At 36.9% G+C, this 25,499-nt stretch overlaps 1 protein-coding gene across 2 annotated transcripts in view; it reads left to right on the top strand.

Moving 5' to 3' along the window:
* The window catches only part of PRKG1 (protein kinase cGMP-dependent 1), a 1,324,229-nt gene that overhangs the window by 147,798 nt on the left and 1,150,932 nt on the right, over positions 1–25,499 (top strand). For both annotated transcript variants that reach the window (XM_065922836.1, XM_065922835.1), the window contains exon 2: positions 20,891–21,057. In XM_065922836.1, the coding sequence (XP_065778908.1) occupies positions 20,891–21,057 (167 nt within the window). The remainder of the gene's footprint in view (positions 1–20,890; positions 21,058–25,499) is intronic.

Genomic DNA, 25,499 nt, shown 5'->3' with positions numbered 1-25,499 from the left:
TATAATGAATTCATTCCTGGGCCTTGACATAAAACTTTCTGTGACTTTTATCTCCCTAGCCTCTCATTTAGATTTAATTTAAAGTGAACTCATAAGAAAACAAAACATGAATTCAAAGTTTTAAAAAGGTCTTAACGATCTGAAAACTGAATTCAGAATTTTGATGTCGATTGATTCTTATGCCTGCCATTATCAGAAATCTGAATTGCATTCTCACTGGTTTGGGGTTTAACAATTATTTGTACTTTGTAAGAGTTCAGTTAAAAAGGAGCCAAGGGTTTAATATACTAGAAATAATTGCACATTGACACACTTCTTGAAAATTCTAAAATCTCTGTGCAGATGTGGGTGGAATTTTATCACCTAGCTTCTGGGCAGCCTATATTCTAATCCTGATTGTAGCATTAACTCTGATCTTGTCAGCTTCCTCATTTTTAAAACCAGGGGTTGAATTTCTAACTGATGATTTCCTCTACTTGAAAATCTTTTGATTCATTGTGGCATGTAGTAGGCTTGAAAGTACTTTACAAAGACACTGAACACTCTGTGTTACTGTATACTGTGCTGGGATTGTGGAAAGTTGAGCACATGTAGCAGGATACTAATAGGGAAAATAATAATGACAATCTTTTCTAGTTCATCTTTTATCACATACTTGATTGGATGTTAATCTGTAGACTTCCTATAGAGCTCTTCCTAGAATAGAAATATATATTTTATAATTTTTTCCTTTACGAGATACTTACATAGCATTATAGTTCTATCTTTGAACTACACTTGGGTCTCATTTAACAATTGGCATATGTCACTCCCCCCAGAGTGCAATATTTGGTATACTATTACCCTGAAATCTTGATTCTTAAATTATTATAAAAAGTATTACTACTTTTAGAAAAGGAAGTTTTATTAACTAACCAATGTCTGTACAGTCCACAGACTTTCTGAGAAATGATGAAATTGAGGAAGAGTTTGGATTTTAGTAGCAGTTTTAAACACTTATTGACTCAAATATTTTCTTGCCAGACATTAATTCCTTCACAATGTTGTGTTTATGGATTACTGAGGTGAGAGGAGATGTTGAAGAAGAAATTTCAAGCATGATGCATTTTCCAAAAGGAGAAGTAAAGGATGTTGTGTGAACCTGAAAGAGGCTGAATTCATCTAGTTTGAAGGGATGGATCAGCAGGAAAAGGCTGGGGAAAACTCTTGCAAGGACACTTAGCAGAGATCTGAAGAATAGGCGGATAATGCGACTAACAAAGATTTGAGCAGAGGGAATGATTTATTTGTAGTTTTTAAGAGAAAGTATCATTTTTAAGGAGTTAAAAGACTAGTATAGTTGTAGTACAAGTCCAGAAAAGGAAAATGGAGCATGAGGGAGGCCAGAACTTGTGTGGGCTTGAAAGCGAATGTAAGGATGTTGGTCTTATTTAAGGGGAGTTATTTAAAGTTTTTAAGAAGAGGTGGGGAAGAAAACAAAGAATATAATCAGAGTTGTATTTTTATATAACTTTTATTTTGTAATAGTTTAAGATTCACAAGATTTACATTTAATAACTTTTACATGCAGATTTCTGTTTTGTTTTGTTATTTAGTTTTTAAAAGATTACTACAATCGGTAGAAAAGACTGAAGAGGATTAAGTATGGATGCAGGACACCAATTTGGAGATTAAGAAGTAAAGTTTAGTTTAGATGATAGATGAAGATGCCTTAAACTAAAAGTAGCCTGGAGATGACTAGAAAGAAGTAGATAGATTCAAGAAAAATTTAAGAGATAGGAATGGTCAGTGTGTCTTGGTAATTGGATATTGAGGTGAGGGGTAGGGGAGAAGATCAAATGACCTCTGGGTTTCTATTTTGAGTAGCTGAGTGGGTGTGGTGATGCTGTTAGTCAAGGTTGAGAATCCTGGAGAGGAAGCAGATTGGTTGGGAAGGAAGATGCATTCGGTGGTGACCATGGTGAGTTACCTCACCTCTTAAGGTGAGTGTGAAGTACTTATGTAGACAAGAAGCCTTTGAGCTGAAGCTCTAGAAATAGTCTGGTGTGAGATACAGATTTAGGCTGTGTCAGCATATAGATAGTAATTTCAGTAAGATTATCTAAGAAGAGTATGTAAATTAAAAGAGAAAAAAAAGGCTGAGAATAGAGCTCCAGGAACTATAAATGTTAAGTGGGTTAGCAAGGAGGAAGAACTCTTAAGGAGAGTAAGAGAGAACAGCAGAGAAAGAGATATAGGAGAGAGAGAGAGAGAGGAAGGAGAGGGAAGAAGAAGAAAAAGGAGGAAGAGGAGAAAGAAGAGAGAAAAACTGGAGAGAGAGGAAAAATTACTAGACTGCATCATATAAGCAAAGGAAAGAGTATTTCAGAGAAAAAATATCCTGTAGCCTCTGCCTCTTTGCTCTGACTTCATGCAAAGGCATAATTGAGAAGTTTCTTATGGTTCTCTCTATGTGTCATTTCTTTTATTTTTAAAATTCGGTATTTATGGTTTTGCAAACTGGACTTCCAAGATAAAGCGTGATATTTTCTGCCACACTCTTTATGTCTTACAAAATGTTATTTTGAACTGATGATACTTGGGGAGGAAAAAAACTGGTAAAATATGCATTTTTAAAAGCTTAGGTTTCATAAAATCAAACATACTTTTACACGTGAATGTGTAGTTAAAATACATTTCACATGGTGTGACATGTGTATGACCGTACATACATCAGATTCCTGGGTCATACCCCTAGGCCAACTGAAATCAAAGTTTTGGGTGGGTCCTACTTATCTTTACAAAACTTCCTGACTAATGTCCAGAGTGGGTGGAAAATGGACAGAACATGGAAATACTCTGATAATGTTAAATGAGGGTGTTCTATATAATGACTTAGAGACAGATGTGACCTAATTGAAACCTTATTGTCACCAGTGTTAGGAAGAGCATGCTAAATAAGTTTCTCCGAAGAGAAGTGGCAGCAGGTAATGCAATAGAAGATGAGAAATTTGGAGTTATCCCACTGAATTGGGAAGTGATCATCACAAATCCCAAAGGGTATTCAAGGTTGGAGTTAGTGAGGCAGGAGTTTGATTTATAGTAATTTGATGCTGTGACGAAGTGAGTGACAGGTTCAGAATAGCCGGCTGGGATAACGTCTCTTAAGACCATTGAATATTGGAGAGAAATGGCCATACTCCTTTAAGTAATAGACAGCTGAAGCTTCAGCCAAGGCTTCAGTTAAGGAAAGATGCAAAAAGAAGTTGGTGATTAAATGTTGTGAGAGGAAATACCTTTGGGTTTTGCTGGAGGGACTGCAGGGGACTATAATAATTTGAAAGTTACTTTTGAAACTTCCACTAGGAAAGGACATGACATCTTGGTGATCCCCATAATGGACGAAGGAGGCTGATAGTGGGCGTGTCAGGGAGAGGGTAAGAAAACTCTATGCTAAATTTTGTGTAAGTTATCAATTGAAAATCTGGTTCCATGATGTTTGAGCTGAATTTCAAGTGAGCATAAACTGAATATGGATATACAGGTAGCTGAGCATGTCATCATTTTCCTGAAAGTGGGTTAAAGTTAAAATTATTCCCAAGTGACTCTAATAAAGAGTCCACCTGCCAAGCAGGAGATTTGGCTTTGATCCCTGGGTTGAGAAGATCACCTGGAGAAAGAAATAGCAACCCACTCCAGTATTCTTGCCTGGGAAATCCCATGAACAGAGGAGCCTGGAGAGCTACTATCCATGGGGTTGCAAAGCAGAGGACACAACTTAAGGACTAAACAATAGCAATGTACTTTTTACTTATGTATTTATTCACCACCATGTTTTCAAAGAATTTAAAGAATTTAAGAAACTAGGTTTAATGACTAAAATCATCCATGGATGTGAGAAATGAATAGTAAATATGTTAGTAACTCAAGAGTCAAAAGTGAAATGAGATATTCATTTTATTAACTATGGACAAAAGCTTTGCTTTATTGACATCTAGAACTCCCAGTACTGTGTTCAATACAGAAACGGTCATGATCCTCATGATGCAGTCATTTCTCTGAATGGTGCTATTTATAATACAATTCTAAGCTTAGGAAAAAAAATGGAGGGGAGGGTAATGAGGCTTATATGATGTCGGATGAGTCAATGTATGATTATTATTGAGTCACTTTCATGCTGTCTACTGCCTGCCTTTCTGCTTAATGGTTCTTTATCTGCAGTAACTTGGTACAAGCATCAAATCTGTTCAACAAGTTTCTTGTCTGGATTATCCTGTTGCTAACAAGCGCATTTCCTCCATACTAAGCAATCCTTCTCACTCCAAAGATGATAGTGTAATTTTGATTTAATTCCTAGTGATTGCCATTTTGCTTTTATACATGAGGAGGAATCCAGTCTCTTAAAGTATTCAGGATATTTTTTAAAATAGATAATGTGACCTCCTCCCTGCATAACCTTACCACAGCAAACTTTGTAGACTTAGTATAGATATATGTAGAATGTGTGGTATGTGTGGTTTTTTAAATGTGAAGGATGACAGTCAAACTTATTGGCTTTGTTTCAAGTAATTCTGTTTCTAAGCAAGTGTCAGTTGCTGTGATACGCTTATGCTTAAAGTAATCTGGGGAATAAAGTCATAGTTGAATATTTTCAAGTGATTTAAAAAAATTTAGAACAGAGAAGAGCAGTGCTCATTATTGCTTAATTAAATTACAGTGTTCATTGATAATAATTATTGAATCATGTCAGAGGTCGTAAGACCAATGTTTTAAACCCAATCGTATTGAAAAGAATATATATTATATATATGTGTGTGTATATATATATAAACTGAATCACTTTCCTGTACATCAGAAACAATAGTTGATTATAAATCAACTATGTTGTTCAGTTGGTAAGTGGTATTCAACTCTGTGACCCCATAAACTGCAGCATGCCAGGCTAAAATAAAATAAAACTTATCATATTGGAAAATACGTCTCTGAGAAGAATCAAGAGTTAGTCATTCCTTCTCCCTGGAGCACTTCTTTCCATAACTTGCCTGACCGACTCTTCCCTATTTCTAATATTTCTCATTCCTTGTGTATGTCTCTCCTTCAACTGCAACCATAGGGTTGTTTGGTCCCCAGGAACTTGTAACTTCTTTAAGTTGGGCTTCTACTTCAGCCCATCTCAGTAAACATTCAGTTGCTTAAGCTGGAAACCTGTGACTGTCCCCTTTTCCACCTCTTCACGTTCACTCTACCAGTAAGTCCCATAACTTCCACTTGCAAAATGTATTTCCAATTCATTCACATTTCTGCCCATCTCTACTGTCACACTCCTAACCTCAGCCATCCCATGTCTTGTGTGAGATTAGTGAAACAACATATTTTCTGAGCTCTCTTTCCCTTCTCCTTCCACTTGCAATTGCTTCAGTTTATTCACTGAAATCCTAAGTGGTCCTTTGCAAACATAAGTCAGACAGTGTCATTCACCATCCTTGTTTCACCCTGTGAATAGCTTTCCATTTCACTAGGAATCCAGTTCTCTCCCACAGTCTGCAAGGGTGTGTTTTAACCAGCCCCTGCTCCCATCTCCAAATTCATCTCCAGCCATCCTTTCCCTTCATCAAAAGACTGTGCTGCCATTTCTAAATTGAGCCTGAAAACATTCTGTTTCTCCTGCTTCGAATTCCCTTGTCTTAGATCTCCTGTGGGATGGTTTATCTCATCCTTCAATCTCAGAATAAATATATTTTCATACAGGTCTTCATTTCAGATTCCAAATAGATCTTTTTCTTGATTCTCCATTCAGCATCCATTTTGTAACCCTCCAAATATTTTCCCTATTTTAACAGGTGTTATTTTTTGTTTACCTCTGTTGTCTGTCTTCTACTACTAGAATATGAGCTGTGTTTCATTTGCCCATGTGTACTCATGCTGTCTAGGAAGCATGCAAGAAATGATTGCTGATGGAAAGATGGAAAGAATGAATGAGCGGTGTAAGGGTCAGGCTGAATAGACTGCTAGAGCAGCTAGTAGCATGTACATCTGGAGCAGGATGGTCTTTTTTTATCTTGAAAATGCAGTGACTAGTAACATGTATTAACCATCAAAAGTATATTTGCACAGAAGATATACTTACAAGAATTATTCAAATATAACATCCCAGTTAAGTATTGAATCACTGCTGATCAGACAAGTTGATCTCATGTTCAGTGGTATAATTCCTTTAAAAAAAGCTCCCTCATCTTCATGACTATGTAAAAGACATACTTTCTATTTTTTTTTATTTTATCAATTTTTAAATTGAAGTGTAGTTGACTTAGAATATTGTGTTAGTTTCTACTGTACAGAAAAGTGGTTCAGTTATACACACACACACACACACACATGTAAAACTGATAATGCATACCTAAAAGTGATTCAATTTGCTGTACATCAGAAATTAACATTGTAAATCAACTGTTTAAAATATTTTCAATTATTATTATCATCCATAGAGCACAGTTGTCTGTGCTGTACCATAGGATCTTGTTGTTTATCCATTCTGTCTGTAAAAGCTTACATCTGCTAACCCCAAACTCCCACTCTATTGCTCTCCCAATATCCTGTACCTGGGCAACCAGGGGTCTGCTCTCAGGCCCTGATTCTGTTCCTTTTCATGGATAGGTTAATTTGTATCATTATAGATCCAACGTATAAGTGATGCCATTCAGTATTTCTCTTTCTCTTTCTGACCTACTTCACTTAGTAGGATTCTCTCTAGTTGCATCCATGTTGCCACAAATGGCATTATTTCACTTTTTTATGGCTGAGTATTATTCCATTGTATATACATACCACATCTTCTTGATCTATTCATCTGTCAACGCATGTTTGGGTGGTTTCTGTGTCTTGGCGATTGTGAATAGTTGGAGCAGCCTGGTTTTGAAGAAGGATATGGGATGGAAGTTAAGTGTAAGATCAACCAGTTTTCTAGCTAGCATGAGTAATTCGTTTTTGGAAGTTTTTATTGGGAAGGTAAGGTGAGAGAACATGTCCAAAAGGACTGCAAAGATAAAGACTCAGAAGACTTTCTCCTGGAAGCTCTCTGTGTACCTTGAATCTATCCACAAGTAAAGTTAGAGCATCATCATAGATCACCTCCTGCTCCTCATATTTTTTTGTCCTATCGCCATTCTTCCTCATTCATTCTAGAGGCTCACAAAAATGTGGAAACCATGCAAGGTCTGTATACAAAATATTTGCCCAACAGTTCCTGCATCTTTTAAAGCACATTCATATTTGTGAGTGAGGTACAACCCAACCACTCCAGGAAAGAGTACCCTGAAATTCTGGGAGCCAAGATTACAGAAATGTTCTGGAAACACAGCCTTCTGTTGGTCCTTTGAATCCTTTGGTCCCATTTCTTTGCCACAGCTTGAAGAGCCGTTGTCTTGGACTTTATTCTGCCTGAACTGCCTTTGGCTTAAATTGTTTGAGCTGTTTATCTCTAGCCCCCACTTTTACTCAGGGTTCTGCAGCCTCAGGGACCAGCTCTCCTCCCTTCTGTAGCCCAGCTCTGACTCCTGGAACCTTAAACTGGCAAAGCTCTTTGAGTTCCCCCTCTGAATGACTTGAAGCATTCAGACACTGTTAAGTCACGTTCCTGCAAATATATTGTTTGCAATTCAGATGCACTTTTGTTATGAACCCCATGTCTTTGGCATTTACTTATTATATTCATCTCCTTGGCTTCATGGCCTGCTAAACCTCTTTATGGTTTCTCTGTTTCTTTTGTCTTTCTCTAGCTGATGGTTGTGACCTTATTTCACAATGGTTACATTTTAGGACTGATCTTGCAGATTTGTAGGTGTGGTTTACTTCCATAAATATAGCATTCATGTCAGCAGCAACTCCAGGTCACTTTTTACATCACTTTGTGGATAATTATTGTTGTATTTTAAACCCATCAATCACTGTTGCTTATATTTATCTGCAGTGGCTGAATTTGAACCTAGATTTGTTGTGTTGGAAATACAATAAATATTAACTGTCACAGAAAGGGACAGAGCATTAAAGGGCAGCGTGGTACAAGATGACAGATAGTGAATTCAAGTTATAAAATCACATTTATTTATCTTTCTTCTTCCCTTTCTCCCTTTTTTCATACCCTCTCTAACTTCTTCAGTAAAAATTTAAGGTGGCTACCTTATTAGATTATAGTATGTGAACCACCATACTAACATTTCATTAAGTTTGTAAATTTTTTATATTTTATATTTCTCTTGTAAGATTATCAATACTTACATAGAAAGCATTTAATGTTTAGATTCTTATAGTCAGGCTTCTCAAATATATGTATATTACGGATCATTATTTACATTAATTACAAATGCGTGACTTTGAGGTTTTCTTGGAATATTGTATTTTTTATCCTACAAGCATAAAGAGAGCTTCCTTTATTGTTGTGAATTCAAATGCAGACACTCACCTGAAGTAATAGTAAATTTTTTAATACTTTTTCCCCTCCATATTTATATATCAAATCCTTCTGAGGCAGGGTTTGTAGGAAGGAAAGGAGACAGATACAGGGTCTGTGCTCAAGACAGGAGAGAACAAATGTGTGAACACTGAAATCAGAATAAGTTGAATTACATTGCTGAATTCAAGAGGTGTTTCTGTATGAGAATATATCTGTCTGTAAAAGCCATAAGACTTGCTCGAACTTCTGTAATGTGAAGAATGAATTAGATGAGAAAGGGAATCTCTCTGAATGAACCATCACAGAATTTTTTAAACTACAGAATTATTGTCAAATGGCCAGAGTTCCCTGCTGATACTGCTTCAGTGGATTTGTTGAGTCTTTGTCCAAGAGAGTTTAAAGATTAAAATGGCCAAAGGGATACGAAAGACAGAGAGAGAGAGAGAGACAGAGGCAAAGTGGCAGAGACACAAAGAGAAAAAAGGCATCAAGAGGCACAGAGAGAATATGAAAGGGCATTTAATGAAGGAAGGGCTGAACAGTGTTTATTTCAGGCTCACAGTCAGTAGATCTGGGTTCTACTTTAATCTCTTACTTAAACTGAGTCCCTTGGACTCAGTAAGGGGATCAAATAGGTCAATCCTAAAGGAAATCAACCCTGAATATTCATTAAAAGACTGATGCTGAAGCTCCAATGCTTTGGCCACCTGATGTGAAGAGTCAACTTATTGGAAAAGACCCTGATACTGGGAAAGATTGAGGGCAGGAAGAGAAGTGGGTAACAGAAGATGATTGCATCACGGACTCAATGGACAGAGTTTGAGCAAATTCCGAGAGATAGTGATGGACAGGGAAGCCTGGCATGCTGCAGTCCATAGGGTGGCACAGAGTCGGACACGACTTAGCAACTGGATGATGAACGACAACCATTTGTGACTCTATTTTCTCATCTGTCAAATAGGAATAGTAGTAACATCTATTCTACCTTCTGCACAGGTTTTTGGCAATCATAGAATGAAATGTTAGATGTGGAATTGTTTTGAAAGCATGAAATGCTTTCTGAAGGTAAAAGGTCATACTCCCCAAGCATAGCATTTTTACTTTAGCAGTAAAGTAAGAAGAATATTTGCTTTTGGATTTTATAATTGTGATAGTTTATTCAAATTGTGAATAAAGTTAAGTATTGTGTTCTTAGAAGTCATGTGATTTAGTAGAGGGTGGCTTGGAAGTCAAATGGGTTTATGTTTAAACTCTGTATCTACCTGTCAATACTCACTGTGCAACATTGGACAGATTATATAACTGCTCTGAGCCTTTGTTCTGTGATGGCAAATTTATCAAGTCATTGTGAAACTTACATGAGGGGTTGCTTTTCATTGCAGTATATGGAGTAACTCCTTAATAAATATTAGTTGTAGTAATATTAGTACTACTATTATGATGATGACTTTTGCTGTCTTTATTGATTTTTTCACTTTGGTTAAGAAGCCTTGAAACTTCAGAACTTTCACAAATAGGAGCATGATTGTTTGGTTTTTAAATTTTAATTATAAAAAAAAATCTCAGTATATACTCCATCTACCTTTAGATAGAGTCAAAATGTAATGCATTGAATGTATTCTAATGTATTAATTCCCTGATATCTCAGTTGGTAAAGCATTCACCTGCAATTCAGGAGACCCTGGTTCTACTCCTGGGTCAGGAAAATCTGCTGAAAGGATATGCTACCCACTCCAGTATTCTTGGTTTCAGTACAAGTTTGCTGGTAAGGAATGCACCTGCAATGTGGGAGACCTGGGTTCAATCCCTGGGTTGGGAAGATTCCCCTGGAGAAGGGAAAGGCTATCCACTCCAGTATTCTGGCCTGGAGAATTTCATGGACTGTATAGTCCATTGGGTCACAAAGAGTCACACATGACTGAGCACTTTCACTTTCTTAATATATTAAAGCCCAATGTAAACAGCTGTTTTATAATAAGTCAAACGAAGTTCATCAAAGTAGATGATCTGCCACCTTACGACCTGTAGGTCACTGTAGCAAGGCTATATTTGGCTCTCATTTTCTGGAAGCATCACCAGAGGAAATAATAAATGACCCAAGTCATAATTTTCAGCCAAGAGGAAGTGTGCATTTGTGGTGTGGGGGGGTTGGTAGCAAAACATGTTATTTTCCTGCTGCTGAATTCAGACAAATGTAAGGTAATTTAAAATGTTAGGTAATTTATCTCAGAGATTAAATCTGAGAAGCAACCGAATAAGATAATTTTTCTGAAATGATGTCTTTAATGATCAATTTTAAAATCAAGCCATTGCAGTAATTGAAATGACAGCACATAACACATGGTGATGACGTGAGCTGTTGGGTTTGAGAGGACTAGACAGAACATCACGGCTCCCGCTCTGTGCCCGCAGGCAGGGTCACCCTGGGTGATGCGGAACTTAATGGATGTTCATAGTGTGACCATGCTGACCTTGTTGTGAGCCAGTAAACGCCAAGAGATCTCAGCTGTTTGTGTGTACTGAAAGATAAGAAAGAAATTGCTTTGAAATGTTGAATTGAAATCAGACATATAAATATATGTCAAATGTTTTCTTCCCCCTCATTGCTCTGTTTTTTTTTGTGTTTTTTTTTTTGTTTGTTTTTTTTGCAGTTTAGATCTCTAACTTCAAAAATAGAGTTAATCATAGAAGATCCAGCCACATGATTCTTATGTTTTGGACTGTAATGTGTGTGGTCTCATTCTCCTGAAATTCTTATGATCGTTCTTCTCATGGAAAGCACTTTGCAGTTCTGTGAAACTCCACAGTTCTTCTTCAGTGATATGAAAGAGGAACTATAGAACAGGAGTTTGAGCTGGGCTCTTTTGGAGACCGCTCTATTTTGAGTTAGGCTCACTAGTGTGAAGTAGCTGTTACATGCCTCTCTGGAGCATGGAATGACTGTGGTAGTTGAAAGGGAGACTTTAATATTGATTGTTTTGGAAGTTGATAAACACCTACAAAGAGCAATACATGTTCTTTCTTTAATTAGTACACGTTTGCTCCATCTGTTAACATCTAACAAGTGATTTCAAGAGCTATTTAGCATTATTCCTAGTCAATAAGAATGAGTATCAATTCAAAAGAATAAGGTTTAAGTGATAAATCTGCAGACAAATATCTTATGAGTCAACCATTTTTTGCCTTGACCCAAATCATTGTTTTTGTTTAGAGCTATAACATCTAAATTTCATGTGGATACTGATCTATTTTAGAACTACAAAAAAAAAAAAAAAAATAGAAATGGCAACTTGAAATTATTTGGGATGCATGCAATAGACAGAAGATTAATATCATTGGCCACTTAGGAGCTACATTGCTATCATATATTTTAGGCCCAGTGTTTCCAATGTTTTGTTTCATATGCTGATTATGGATATGAATGCTGCAAATAGTCTTGATTTCTTCATGACTGTTTTGTGATAAGATTGGGATAGCTATGGCAGAGTTGCTTGATGTGAAAATTTAGTCTGAAACTTGTTGAAAACTGATTTTCAGTTTTGAGGAAATATCTCAATTGGCCCATAGCTTTTCAGGATTGAATTTTGTCTTTAAAAATGTGAGCCGGTTGATATTTCTTAGCTCTATACCTACAGAGTTCATTCAAGAAAGCTGTTAGGCTAGAAATAGGATTTACTGTTTGGGCAGAATCTCAACAGTTGAGGCGGTGAGAGGACTACTCCATGAATTTTCTCACTTCTAGATGATTCATTGAATATTTCACAGTATATAGATGGGGGTATCTTGCCACAGTGACTCCTGGAATTAGACGCTTTTAAGGCACTCTACAATGACTATGTCTGAGTAAAAGAATAGTGAGTTACGATTGAGATTTGGACTTAGGAGCTGCCAACTGAAGATCAAGGGCCTGGAAAATGCATTTATGCTTCTTCTGACATGTGAGCCTAAGACTGATCTTTGAGAGCTAAAAAGATTTAGTGAGTGCTTTTTATCAGTCAAAAAGTTGATTATCAGTTCAGTTCAGTTCAGTTGCTCAGTCGTGTCCGACTCTTTGCGACCCCATGAACCGCAGCATGCCAGGCTTCCCTGTCCATCCCCAACTCCCGGAATTTACCCAGACTCATGTCCATTGAGTCGGTGATGCCATCCAACCATCTGATCTTCTGTCGTCCCCCTCTCCTCCTGCCCTAAATCTTTCCCAGCAGCAGGGTCTTTTCAAATGAGTCAGCTCTTCTCATGAGGTGGCCAAAGTATTGGAGTTTCAGCTTCAACATCAGTCCTTCCAATGAACACCCAGGACTGATCTCCTTTAGGATGGACTGGTTGGATCTCCTTGCAGTCCAAGGGACTCTCAAAAGTCTTCTCCAGCACCAAAGTTCAAAACCATCAATTCTTCAATGCTCAGCTTTTCTTTATAGTCCAACTCTCACATCCATACATGACTACTGGAAAAACCATAGCTTTGACTAGATGGACATTTGTTGACAAAGTAATGTCTCTACTTTTTAATATACTGTCTAGCTTGGTCATAAGATTCCTTCCAAGGAGTGAGCATCTTTTAATTTCATGGCTGTAGTCACCATCTGCAGTGATTTTGGAGCCCCCCAAAATAAAGTCAGCCACTCTTTCCACTTTTTGCCCATCTTTATTTGCCATGAAGTGATGGGACTGGATGCTATGATCTTAGTTTTCTGAATGTTGAGTTTTAAGCCAACTTTTTCACTCTCCTCTTTCACTTTCATCAAGAGACTCTTTAGTTCTTCTTCACTTTGTGCCATAAGAGTGGTGTCATCTGCATATCTGAGGTTATTGATATTTCTTCCAGCAATCTTGATTCCAGCTTGTGCTTCCTCCAGCCCAGCATTTCTCATGATGTACTCTGCATATAAGTTTAAAAAGCAGGGTGACAATATACAGCCTTGACGTACTCCTTTTCCTATTTGGAACCAGTCTGCTGGTCCATGTCCAGTTCTAACTGTTGCTTCCTGACCTGCATACAGGTTTCTCAAGAGGCAGGTCAGGTGGTCTGGTATTCCCATCTCTTTCAGAATTCTCCACAGTTTATTGTGATCCACACATTCAAAGGCTTTGGCATAGTCAATAAAGCAGAAATATATGTTTTTCTGGAACTCTCTTGCTTTTTCTATGATTCACTGGATGTTGGCAATTTGATCTCTGGTTCCTCTGCTGTTTCTAAAACCAGCTTGAACATCTGGAAGTTCACGGTTCATGTATTGCTCAAGCCTGGCTTGGGGAATTTTGAGTATTACTTTACTAGCCTGTGAGATGAGTGCAATTGTGCTGTAGTTTGAGCATTCCTTGGCATTGCCTTTCTTAGAGATTGGAATGAAAACTGACCTTTTCCAGTCCTGTGGCCACTGCTGAATTTTCCAAATTTGCTGACATACTGAGTGCAGCACTTTTACAGCATCATCTCTTAGGATTTGAAATAGCTCAACTGGAATTCCATCACCTCCACTAGCTTTATTCGTAGTGATGCTTCCTAAGGCCCACTTGACTTCACATTCCAGGATGTCTGGCTCTAGGTGATAATAACCATCGTGATTATCTGGGCCGTGAAGATCATTTTTGTACAGTTCTTCTGTATAAAGTTGATTATAGAATCTTTGTAAAATATTTTTAAATTGCTTTTGCCGATTTTCATTCTTAGTAATAATTTTAACTATTTTTTTTAAAGTGCCTAGAAGTCTTCATCAAATGAAGGGTTCAGATATTGATTTGATTCTCACATTTCTGGCCATGTTTGGGGCATATTTACCGTTGCTTGGTATGTGTTCAGTGGGACTGTGAAGGAAGAGTGCATATCTTTTAGACCTTTGGACATAACTTGAAATTGGAGATGAGCTCTCTTTCTCTTCTTATATGTAAAAGTTGCCTGAGAATTAGTGATTTGAAATATAGGTAAGTGTAGGAGTTGTGTGACCATGGTTCCCAGGAGTTTCAGTCATAAGAACTCCTTATCATCAGGATGATGAATTATACTTTAAATATCTGTTAATTGATGAATATGTTAATACATGACAGAAAGCTTCTATGAACTCAGTAGCAATTTAAACTAAACTTATCTCTGTTTTGCAAATAAGTTCATCCACACAGAGAACAAACATACAGATACTAAGGCGGGAAGGGGAGGGCAGGATGGATTGGGAGATTGGGATTATATATATATACTACTATGTGTAAAACAGATCACTAATAAGAACCGACTGTATTGCGCAGGTAACCCCACTCAATGCACTGTGGTGACCTCAATGGGAAGGAAAATAACGGAGTGGGGATATATGTGTATGTGTGGCTGATTCACTTTGTTGTGCAGCAGAAACTAACATGACATTGTAAAGAAGCTATATTCCAATAAAAAAGTAAATTTATATTATGTATTCCTTATGCCAGATATATTACCTGCAAGTCCTGCCTCTCCTTATCATCAACGCTTCACTGTATTCCTAGGGCTTTAGAATGAAATAAAACTGTATCACTGCCTTCAAGGCTCTATGAGCCCGGATTCCTGCCTGCCTTTGCAATCTTATTCTCCTTTTCCTTTTCTTCTAGCTCACTCTGAGCTTCAGATTCATAGGGCTCCTTCCTGAATATTGATTGGATAGATCAAGTTCCTTCCAGTCTTTGAACCTTCATATTTGCTTTTCCTTCTACCCAGGATGCTCTTGTCTATGGATCCTATTATGCAGTCCTCAGCTTTGAGAAGCGTTCGTGACAACTTGTTCTGAAACAACCTTCCACACTATTTGACTTAACACTAGCACTCTATGGATATCGCATGCCGACTTCATGATATCCACAATGTAGAATATCCTTTCATGTTTAGAAAATTCATGAGGCTCTGTTTATCTATAGTGAGTAATGCCATCTCTCTTGTTAGAGAGGTGGGTTATATTTCCCTATGCATACCTCGGATTGCCCACTTTATCTAAAATTGTGTAGAAAGACAATTAGCCTTTGTGTATATTTGGAAACTTCCTCTGCAGTAAATAAATGGGGAAGTGGGCTTTTTAATTCATTTTCTTAAACTTTAAAAATTTGGAAGAACTGTTGCTAATCCTGGCAGAGGTTATCTGGGGATATTATACCGCCTAATGAAATCTTTAAGGAAGGAAAGGATCATCATGTTAGTTTTAGCATTTATAAATGAAGGCACACTAAATTCTTAGGGTGTTAGGAAAAGAATCTATATCTGATGTGTTGGAGCCAACAGACTGGCTCATATAAGAACTGCTTGTTAAATTTTCAGGAATTTTGCAAGCAGGCTGACTTTGCATTAGTAGCTTGAAATTGGCTATGGTGGGAGTATTTATACCATGGAAATTGGCAAACACTGCAAACGAGGGCTTTTTTTTTTTTTTCCTGGAGAGTGCGTTTTACAGCACACTATTATATAAAGCCAATATTTCAGAGGCTGACAATTTGATGATGAGAAATCAATAGGGCCAGCCTGAAATAACCAAGTTACTTTTATGGTTGTTTGGATTGAAAAAGTCACAAATTTTGAGCATGGAAGAAAGAGCTTTTTTTTTTTTTTTTAAAGAAATAGATTATTTGTACACAGAAGCAGACATGAAGGATAAAAAAAAATAAGATCTTTGTATTTGCTTCTTTCACCTTTCAGGTCAGGCTGCTGAATTCTTGCAAAATGTTGTTAAGATACATTCTCGGGGTTAGGGCAGATAGCCACCTTCTGGAACTTGCGATAGCAGCTTTCCTCAGCTCCCAGACTGATAACACAGCCCAGCTGATCCCACATGTAGCATCACATGTTAGTTACAATGAGTGTGTTAGACTGCTTCTTCAGGCAAAGAAAAAGATTCCAAGAAGAGTTAGGTGGAAGCTCTGATTGATTATGGTTTATAATGTTGGAGCAAGTGGAGAATAATGAGAGTTGCCCTAAGGTTTCAGGCCTTCAGTGGCAAAGGATATAAAGGAAAAATTACTTGAAGAGGCAGGGCTTTGAGCATTGCTCACTGACAAGAACATCTTTGGGATACACCACTCTGTGAAGGCAGAGAGGGATTATTTGGGATATTTCAGAGGCAAATGTCATTGGGCAATACCTCCATGAAGGGATAAATGGATAAATGATAAGACATAGGTCCTATATTTCTGAGTTTATTTTAAAGTACTGCAAAGGCAAATGGGAAAACTTCTAGTTAGTTTCTTCAGGGACTTGAGATTGAATGTTCTCCATTTAAAATGAAGTTGGAGAAGCAGGCACATCCTGAAATTCCTTTCTTCTCCTCCATTTTGTGGTAAGCACTTGGAAAATTCGAATAATTCTAAGGGATGTGTAAGACTAAGTTGTGTCATCTTTTCTGATGTCTTTATGAAGCTGGTTAATTGTGCTGTTTATGAGTAGAAAGAAAGTGGCTTTCTTCAGTCATCTTTGGATGTAGCTAATTATTTTCTTGGAAGAGGGCTTTATTTTTAATCTTGAAGCATTTCTAGGGCTTAGATTTTAATGGAGCACTATTATTATTTTCCAAAGGACAAGATACCATCTGTAGTTAAATAAGTTGGGACTCTGGGATTGATAATATCTAGCCTTTAGTCTTTATTATATTAAAAAATATGAACCCATTGATGACCTTACACTCTGACTCAATGAAAATAAAGGAATTTTTAATAAAGGTAATATTATGCAGTTTGATTAAAATTAATTTCTTAAAGATCAAATAAGTCCTGTTATTTGGAAAAGCAATCCTAGAACAGTAGATCTCAGGAGTTACTATGTAGTTGCTATGGGTTCTTGACCTTGAGGTCAGGAGTGGTGAAGATAATTCAGACGGGAAAGCTTGTGAAAATCATAGATGGAGACACAGTTTTGCATCTTATGTTGAATATTCAGTGGAAACAACTCTCTGCCTCGGGAGAAATAAGATTTTAGAAGACAGAATTAAAAAAAAAAACTTTGAAGGAAACATGCAGTTATAGTTCTGACAAGCTAAAATTCTCAGAAACAGGACTTTTTAAATAGAGTCTATTCTGAAGCTCTGTTCTGTCCATTCATCACCATCTGTTCATAAAGTGAAAATTCCTGCCTTTAGTATTTAGACACAGGCCATGTGTTCATCTATTGTAAAGAGTAATATCGATTATACCAATAACAGTCAACCAGTATTAAGTATCTAAGTCATTATTGAAACGAGGAGTAGATTTTTATTTTTCCTCATAGCACAGTTGCTTTTCAGAAACTACCTTTGAAATTAAAGAACTTTTCATATGAAAAGCATGCCCATTCTAGAAAATTTTAGAGAAAAATAGAAAGAAAAAATATATTCTGTCACCAAAGGCAACCAATGCCAACATTTAATTTATTTCCTTTTGATCCTGTTCTAAGTCGTGACTGCACACTCTGTTACTACTTCCTGCAACTGCAGTTACTACCACCACCTTTGCACCCACCATTTACTGAAACTAACATTATCTTTTTACCAATCTTCACGTATTTTTTCAGTTTTATTGAGAAATAATTGACATACATCAGTATATATATTTAAAGTGTACAGCATGATGGTTTGATTTACATATGTTGGGGAGTGATTATCACAGTGTTTAGTTAACATTCATCATTTCATGTAGATAAAAAAAAATTTCCTTGTGGTGAGAACTCTTAGGATCTACTCTATTAATTTTCCTATGTACCATACAGTAATGTTAACTATAGTCATTATTTTGTACTTTACATCTTTAGTTAGTATTTAACTTATGGCTGGAAGCTTGTGCCTTTTGATCACCTTTCTCAAATTCTTCCTCCCCCTGTCCCTGACACCACCTCTGGTAACCACAAATCTGATCCCTTTTTTTCTATGAGGGTTTTTTTTTTTTTTTTTAATTAGGCTCCACATAAAGTGAGGTCATACAGTATTTGTCTTTCTTTGATATATTTCACTTAGACTAATGCCTTCAAGATTCATCTGTGTTTTTAGGAATGTTTGGATTTTCTCATTTTTATTGCTGAATAATATACTGTTGTATGTCTATATATCTACATCTAGATCCAGATACAGACACACATCAAAATTTCTTTATCCATTCATCTATTGGGGATGCTTAGGTTGTTTTCATGTCTTGGCTATTGTGAATAATTTTACTATGAGCATGGTAATTCAGATTTTTTTTTCCAGTTATTGTTTTCACTTTGGATATATTCACAGAAGTAGAATGACTAGATCATATGGTAGTTCTAGTTTTTAGTTTTTTGAGGAATCACCACACTGTTTTTCATGGTGGCAGTAACAATTTACATTTCCACCAACATTGTATAAGGGTTCACTTTTCTCTGCATCCAAACCACCATTTATTATCTCTCTTTTTCCTGTGTGTGATGGCTATTCTAATAGGCGTGGAGTGATGTCTGTTGTGGTTTTAATTTGCATTTCCCTAATGACTAGAAATGTTGAGCATCTTTTCATGCTTCTGTTGGTGGCTGGTAATTTTTAAAATACCATTTTCCATTTTATAAAATGGAATTTCAGAAATGTAAGACAACCTGCTAACTTTTAATACATGACAGGACTAGGATTGGGACCCAAATATATATAATTTGAAAGCCAATTTTTTTTCATTTCACACACACACATGCTTTCATATTTTAAAGACTATTCTGTATCTTCCTTTTTCACTTAAAAATAGTATAATAATTAATTCCCTGCCATTAACTCTTCATGAAGAGTTTAATTGCCTCAAAAACAGCCCATTCTATTTTTCATGTTGATAGTTTTCATTGTTTTCATTTTGATGTGCACCTTTTTATTAACTCAGAACCAAATCATTGCAAAAGATAATGTGTGAAGGCTGGATCAGTTAGACTGAGGCCTAGAGTGGAAGTCAGGCAGAACAGGGGAGTGCAGATGCTGTAGTCAGCGTTCACTACTGCGGGTTGCTTCCCTGAAAACCACTCGTTAAGCAAATGAAGACAAAGACAGATGCTTTTCAGATTAAGATGTTTGATATAAAATTCCAGATGTGTTTCTTACCCTCCATGTTGCTAAGGTCTCTGTGTTTGTCTTAACCAGCTTCTGACTTCTCTGACAGTACTCTATGCAGCTCCTGACACAGTATTTCTCCATTTCCCTTTACTTTGATTTTTATATCCCAGGAAGTTGTTTGGTATTTCTTTTCCCAGAGAATTAAATGATCACCCTCTTTCAAGTTCTGGAAAACTTCCCTGTTAACCACTGAATCCTAATTAGAGAAATTTGTAAACATGTTTCCTAGTGACTACCTGTTTAATCCCATGTTTAAGCTATGTTGTGTAAAGCAACTTGTTCAGTAGACTTTTATCTGCCTGGTTACCTCTGTGTAAGCTGCTTGAAGAGATAAATATTCTCTAAAGAAGCATGGTATGGATAAAGAACTCTCACATTTATATCAGTTGTTCTGAGCAGCTAATTCAATAGCCATTCTTTATCATTTTTTTAATCCAATACATTTCTTGAGCACTTGTACTATATATAACTGGTATTGTAGTAGACACTGGGCATAAAGTGGAGAAAAGAACTACAAACTGTCCCTGCCCTCAGAGAGCATAATATCTAGTGGAAGAGGCACCTAAAAATAAGTAAACATATTGTATTTAACTGTAACTGTGTGCAGCACAGTACATCCTGATATTCTTTTATAATTTTTAAATATGGTAATAGTAGTGTTTCTTCTATAAAATTTTGTTGTATTTTGTTCCCATTCATTCTTATTTTTTTTTCTTTTATTAGTTGGAGGCTAATTACTTCACAACATTTCAGTGGGTTTTGTCATACATTGACATGAATCAGCCATAGAGTTACATGTATTCCCCATCCTGGTCCCCCCTCCCACCTCCCTCTCCACCCGATTCCTCTGGGTCCTCCCAGTGCACCAGGCCCGAGCACTTGTCTCATGCATCCCACCTGGGCTGGTGATCTGTTTCACCATAGATAATATACACGCTGTTCTTTCAAAACATCCCACCCTCACCTTCTCCCACAGAGTTCAAAAGTCTGTTCTGTACTTCTGTGTCTCTTTTTCTGTTTTGCATATAGGGTTATCGTTACCATCTTTCTAAATTCCATATTTATGTGTTAGTATGCTGTAATGTTCTTTATCTTTCTGGCTTACTTCACTCCATTCATTCTTTAGCTGAGTTTCAAGCTTCAATTTAAGATGTTTGTCCATTGGTTTGCCAACAGTCTTTGGGTTTAAAAAAAAATCCTAAAACAAAATGGAACTCTGTGATTTTGCTTATTTACTGGTCCCATATTCATTTAATGATACTTTACTTAAAGGGAAATTTCTCAGTGTCTTTCCTACTTCCATGGAATTACTCTTGGGCCGATCAGGAAATTCTTGGATTCCTAGCAACAAAATGTATGCCAGACACCGGCTCTGCTCAACCTCACAGATTGTGAAAGCGCTTGTCAGTTGCGCCAGTAAATCTTCCCTCTCTTACCGCAGGTCCAAGGATCTCATAAAGGAGGCCATCCTTGACAATGACTTTATGAAGAACTTGGAGCTGTCGCAGATCCAAGAGATTGTGGACTGTATGTACCCGGTGGAGTATGGCAAAGACAGCTGCATCATCAAAGAAGGAGATGTGGGGTCACTGGTGTATGTCATGGAAGGTATGCTTTGTAACCACGTTCCCCTGACATTCAAATATTCTCTTTTCATCTTATCAGCCTGCACACAGATGGCAGTGCATTACATGAGACAATTCCATTTTTCTTTTTTGTTGTTTTTTTTGAGAAACAGTTTGAAAAGAGGGCGAACACTGCTTAGACACAGAGGTTGATTAATCATTTGAAGTGTTTGTGTTTAGAATTATTAAAATGAAAGTCTAGTGTTTTTTCAGACATGGGGAAAGGATAATAACATGAAAGAAAGCATTGCTATTTATTGCACTGCATAAGACCTCACACTGTCAGATCATTGAGCAAACTCAAAGCTTCAATGGAAGCTCAAGTCTATTGGAAGTATTTTTGGTCAGATAATCAAAGTATCTTCAACTCTGCTTTTACCTCCCAGTATATGACTGGCTTTCTGCTATGTTGCTTCTATAAAAAGAGGATGTTTTCAGTGTTTCCTCTGTGTCTGATAGAGGTGGATCATAAAGGTTGGATACTGTATTTGCTTCCTGATTATTAAGGGTGGTAGCTTGTTTCATAAATCTTGCACAAACTAAGATAGAAACTGCTTTAAAAAACTGAGGCATGCACTGTATAAACATATTTATGCTTCTGTATGTTTTCACATTATAAATTTTTAACTTGAAATTTATAATGGCATGTTTTCCTTTTGGGGGACGAAAAAGCCTGAAATCATGAATGAATCAACTGAGAAGAAAGTGAGGTCAAAGATGTCTATAGTAGAAGACAGTTGGCTTAGAAAACCACAATCGATTTATTTGGTTGGCAGTTAGTGTTTTACCCAAAGCATTCGTGCTGGTGTCCTATAACTGTCAGTTTTACAGGTCATTCAGAAGAGAGGTGTATTTGGGCAAGTTGATTAACTTCTCTGTTTCACCCAGCTTATGAAAAAGGAGATACTCTTTCTTTCTAGCAGTGGTTCTCCACTGGTGATGATTCTGTCCCCCAGGGACATTTGGTGATGGTCAGAGACATGTGCTTGTCACAGGCTGGGTAAGGGTGGGCATGAGGGAGGCTCCTGGTGTCTAGTAGGTAAAGGCAGGGGTGCCTCTCAACAGGGCAGGGAGTGGCCCACAACCAAGCATGCCCTGTCCTTAGTGCCTCTGCTGAGAAATCTTGCTTTCTACCTTCTTTGCAGGACGGTTATGATGTTAATATGAATAAGTTGTTTGGATGTATAATGTAAGCTGTAAAACATTGTAGAATAACGATCAATACTATTTCTATTAAATACTTGAGAGTACGTAAAAAAATGTTCTTTCTACATTCGTCATTCACCTTTTAATTTTTCTTTGTGATTCTTTCTTGACATGCGGAAATCAGGCCTTTGATATTTATTAATTTCTATCACTATTTTCTTTATAATTTTCAGCTTTGTGTCAGTGTTACAAAGTTTCTCCCCACGCCAAAAGGGTGTCAATGTTCGGTTAGGCTTTCCTCTGACAAAAACAAGCTACGGTAAACAAAAACACAAACAATATGTACTTGGCAGAGAATTGCAGGGAAAGGAGGTGAAATTATAGGGAAAGGGTGCATGTGGGTGGTGAGCAGGAGCAATTAGAAAAGTGGAAGAAATATATAGAGGCCAAGTGGAGACTATAAATATAGAGGCAAATGTTAAGAACTATTAACATTTAGAAACCAAGTTTAAAGCCTTTCTGAGATGATGTTATATCAATAGTTTCATATTATTTCATTATATATTTATTTTATTGGCCAGGCACATTTTAAAGAACACAGATATTGTATAAAGCAGAGCGTACTTTACTTCAGTCATTTTAAATGCTCATCATTGGTATTCCAACAAAGGACCACTTAGTCAAAGCTATGGTTTTTCCAGTACTCATGTATGGATGTGAGAGTTGGACTGTGAAGAAAGCTGAATGCTGAAGAATTGATGCTTTTGAACTGTGGTGGTGGAGACTCTTGAGAGTCCCTTGGAGGGACTGCAAGGAGATCGACCTAGTAAATCCTAAAGGAAATCAGTCCTGAATGTTCATTGGAAGGACTGATAGTGAAGCGGAAACTCCAATACTTCGGTCAGCTGATGCAAAGAACTGACTCATTGGGAAAGACCCTGATGCTGGGAAAGATTGCAAGTGGGAGGAGAAGGGGATGACAGAGGATGAGGTAGTTGGATGGCATCAATGACGTGATGGACATGAGTTTGAGTAGGCTTAGGGAGTTGGTGATGGATAGGGAAGCCTGGCATGCTGCAGCCCATGGGGTCGCAAAGAGTCGGACAACGACTGAGCGGCTGAACAGAACTGATTGAATTCCATTCTAGAAGTGAGTAGTTTGAAAACCTATATGTTCATGTCAGTTTTCCTTACACATTTTATCGAAAAATTTGTTTAATTCGTGCCGTTTCTGTTTTCTAAGACTAAATTAAACTTTACTAGCTATATTAGAAGGAGCTTGAAAATTGTACTTAATATTTGTTAGTTTTTAGAACTCATTGCCCAACATATAGAGCATGCTTTTTCTAAACACTTTCTGTATATAAAATTTATTTAATTCTCAAAGTGATCCTGTGAGGTAAGGGCTAGTATTTATTATCCCCTTTTATAAATGTGAAGACTGAGGCCCACCTAGTTTATAGTATAGTTAGGAGTGAACTCAAGTAATCTGGATTCAGAGCTCAAGCTTTTAATTATGGGACTCTGTATTGGTGATGGTTCTCCAGAGAAAAAGAGCCAATGGGGTATATGTGTGTGTATATCTGGGTACTGAGAGAGAGGTTTATTTTAAGGGATTGACTTCCATGCTTGTGGAGACTGGAAAGCCATCTGCTTTTGGCAAAATTCACCCTTCCTCCAGGTAGATCAGGTTTTTTTCCTGATAAAACTTCAACTGATTGGATGAAGTCTTATAAATATTAAGAAGGTAGTCTGCTTTAACTCAAAGACTACTAATTTGAATGTTAATTCCAGCACAGAAATACCTTCATAGAAATGTCTGGTGTAATATTTGACCAAATATATGGATATCATGGGCTTGCAAGTTGACCTATAAAATTAACCATCACAGGTCCATTCCTTGTCAACGTGGCACCTGTACATATCTCCTTAAACTATACCAAAATATCCAAGTAAAGACAATAATAAGGTCATACTTCTGCCTAACATGATAAAATAATCTGGTGTGTAAAGAAAACAAACAAGCCATTTTCCCAGAAAAGGATGCGAAGTCCTTGGGTGGTGGTCATTTCTCCTCTCTTCAATACCCCGTATCTCAAATATTTTGATGCAACATTCAGTTCAGTTGCTCAGTCATGTCCAACTTTTTGCAACCCCACGGACTGCAGCATGCCAGACTTTCTTGTCTATCACCAACTCCCGGAGCTTGCTCAAAGTCATGTCCATGTCAGTCAAAGTCAGTAATGTCATCTAACCATCTTATCCTCTGTCGTCCCCTTCTCCTCCTGCCTTCAATCTTTCTCAGCATCAGGGTCTTTTCCAATGAGTCAGTTCTTCACATCAAGATACAACATTAAGAAAACTTAAATACTACAAAATAAAGTCAATACATCTTATGTTACATGATAATGGGATCTGTGAGGAAGGACAACAAGAATTTTATGCACAAATGCACTACCTCAAACATATAAACGTAAATAAAAACATGTTTATAACAAAGAAGGACTATCCATGGCAGACTTCCCTAGGTAAATGTAAATACACTAATTTTTCCACATTTCATCAAGCTAATTTTAATATATTTTGTTTATCTTCTTTTTGCTGCTAGATTGGCTAAATAGCAAGTCATCTCAATTATGTTTTTAAAAACAGGGTTCTAAATAGTGTATCAGTAGTCAAAGTCACAGATTTTGCAATGATGGTGTTGGTTGCTTTCAGTTAAATTCACTAAATGACTGTGTTCTTATAACCTGAAGCGAAATCTGTCCCCAAGTTGTAATTCTAATCAATTCCATGTAATTTTGGCTTGATTTTATGCCAATATTCTCATGTGAAAATAATCTAAAGTAAAAAAATCTTGTCATTTAAATTTTTATAAGTTTTAATTGAGGAAATGTTTCATTGCTTAATTAGTTTTTTATCAACACATTTAATCTTCTCAAAATTTAGATGGCACTCTTCTTGATATAGATGGATTCTTTTTCATTTGTGAACATTATTAATATTTATAAAGAGTATACCATAGCAACAATGGATGAAGAGAATAGAGGATCTTTCACAAACTTGCTTATTATCAAAACATTCAGAAAAACACCCAGGGAGTTTACATGGAAAACCATTCCAATTATTCCTGCCTCTCTTCAGTTAAATGAAGTTTTCTTCATAAAATGCTTGTTTAACATATGCTTTCAGTGATTTTTGTTTTAGCCTGGGTAGTGTCCCAAATATTATTGCACACCTAAATGCCAAATTTTCTCATCATTTTAACAGAATAGTCAT

This window comes from Muntiacus reevesi, chromosome 2 (assembly GCF_963930625.1).
Source record: "Muntiacus reevesi chromosome 2, mMunRee1.1, whole genome shotgun sequence".
Classification (NCBI taxonomy): domain Eukaryota; kingdom Metazoa; phylum Chordata; class Mammalia; order Artiodactyla; family Cervidae; genus Muntiacus; species Muntiacus reevesi.
This window is presented reverse-complemented; position numbering and strand designations above follow the sequence as displayed.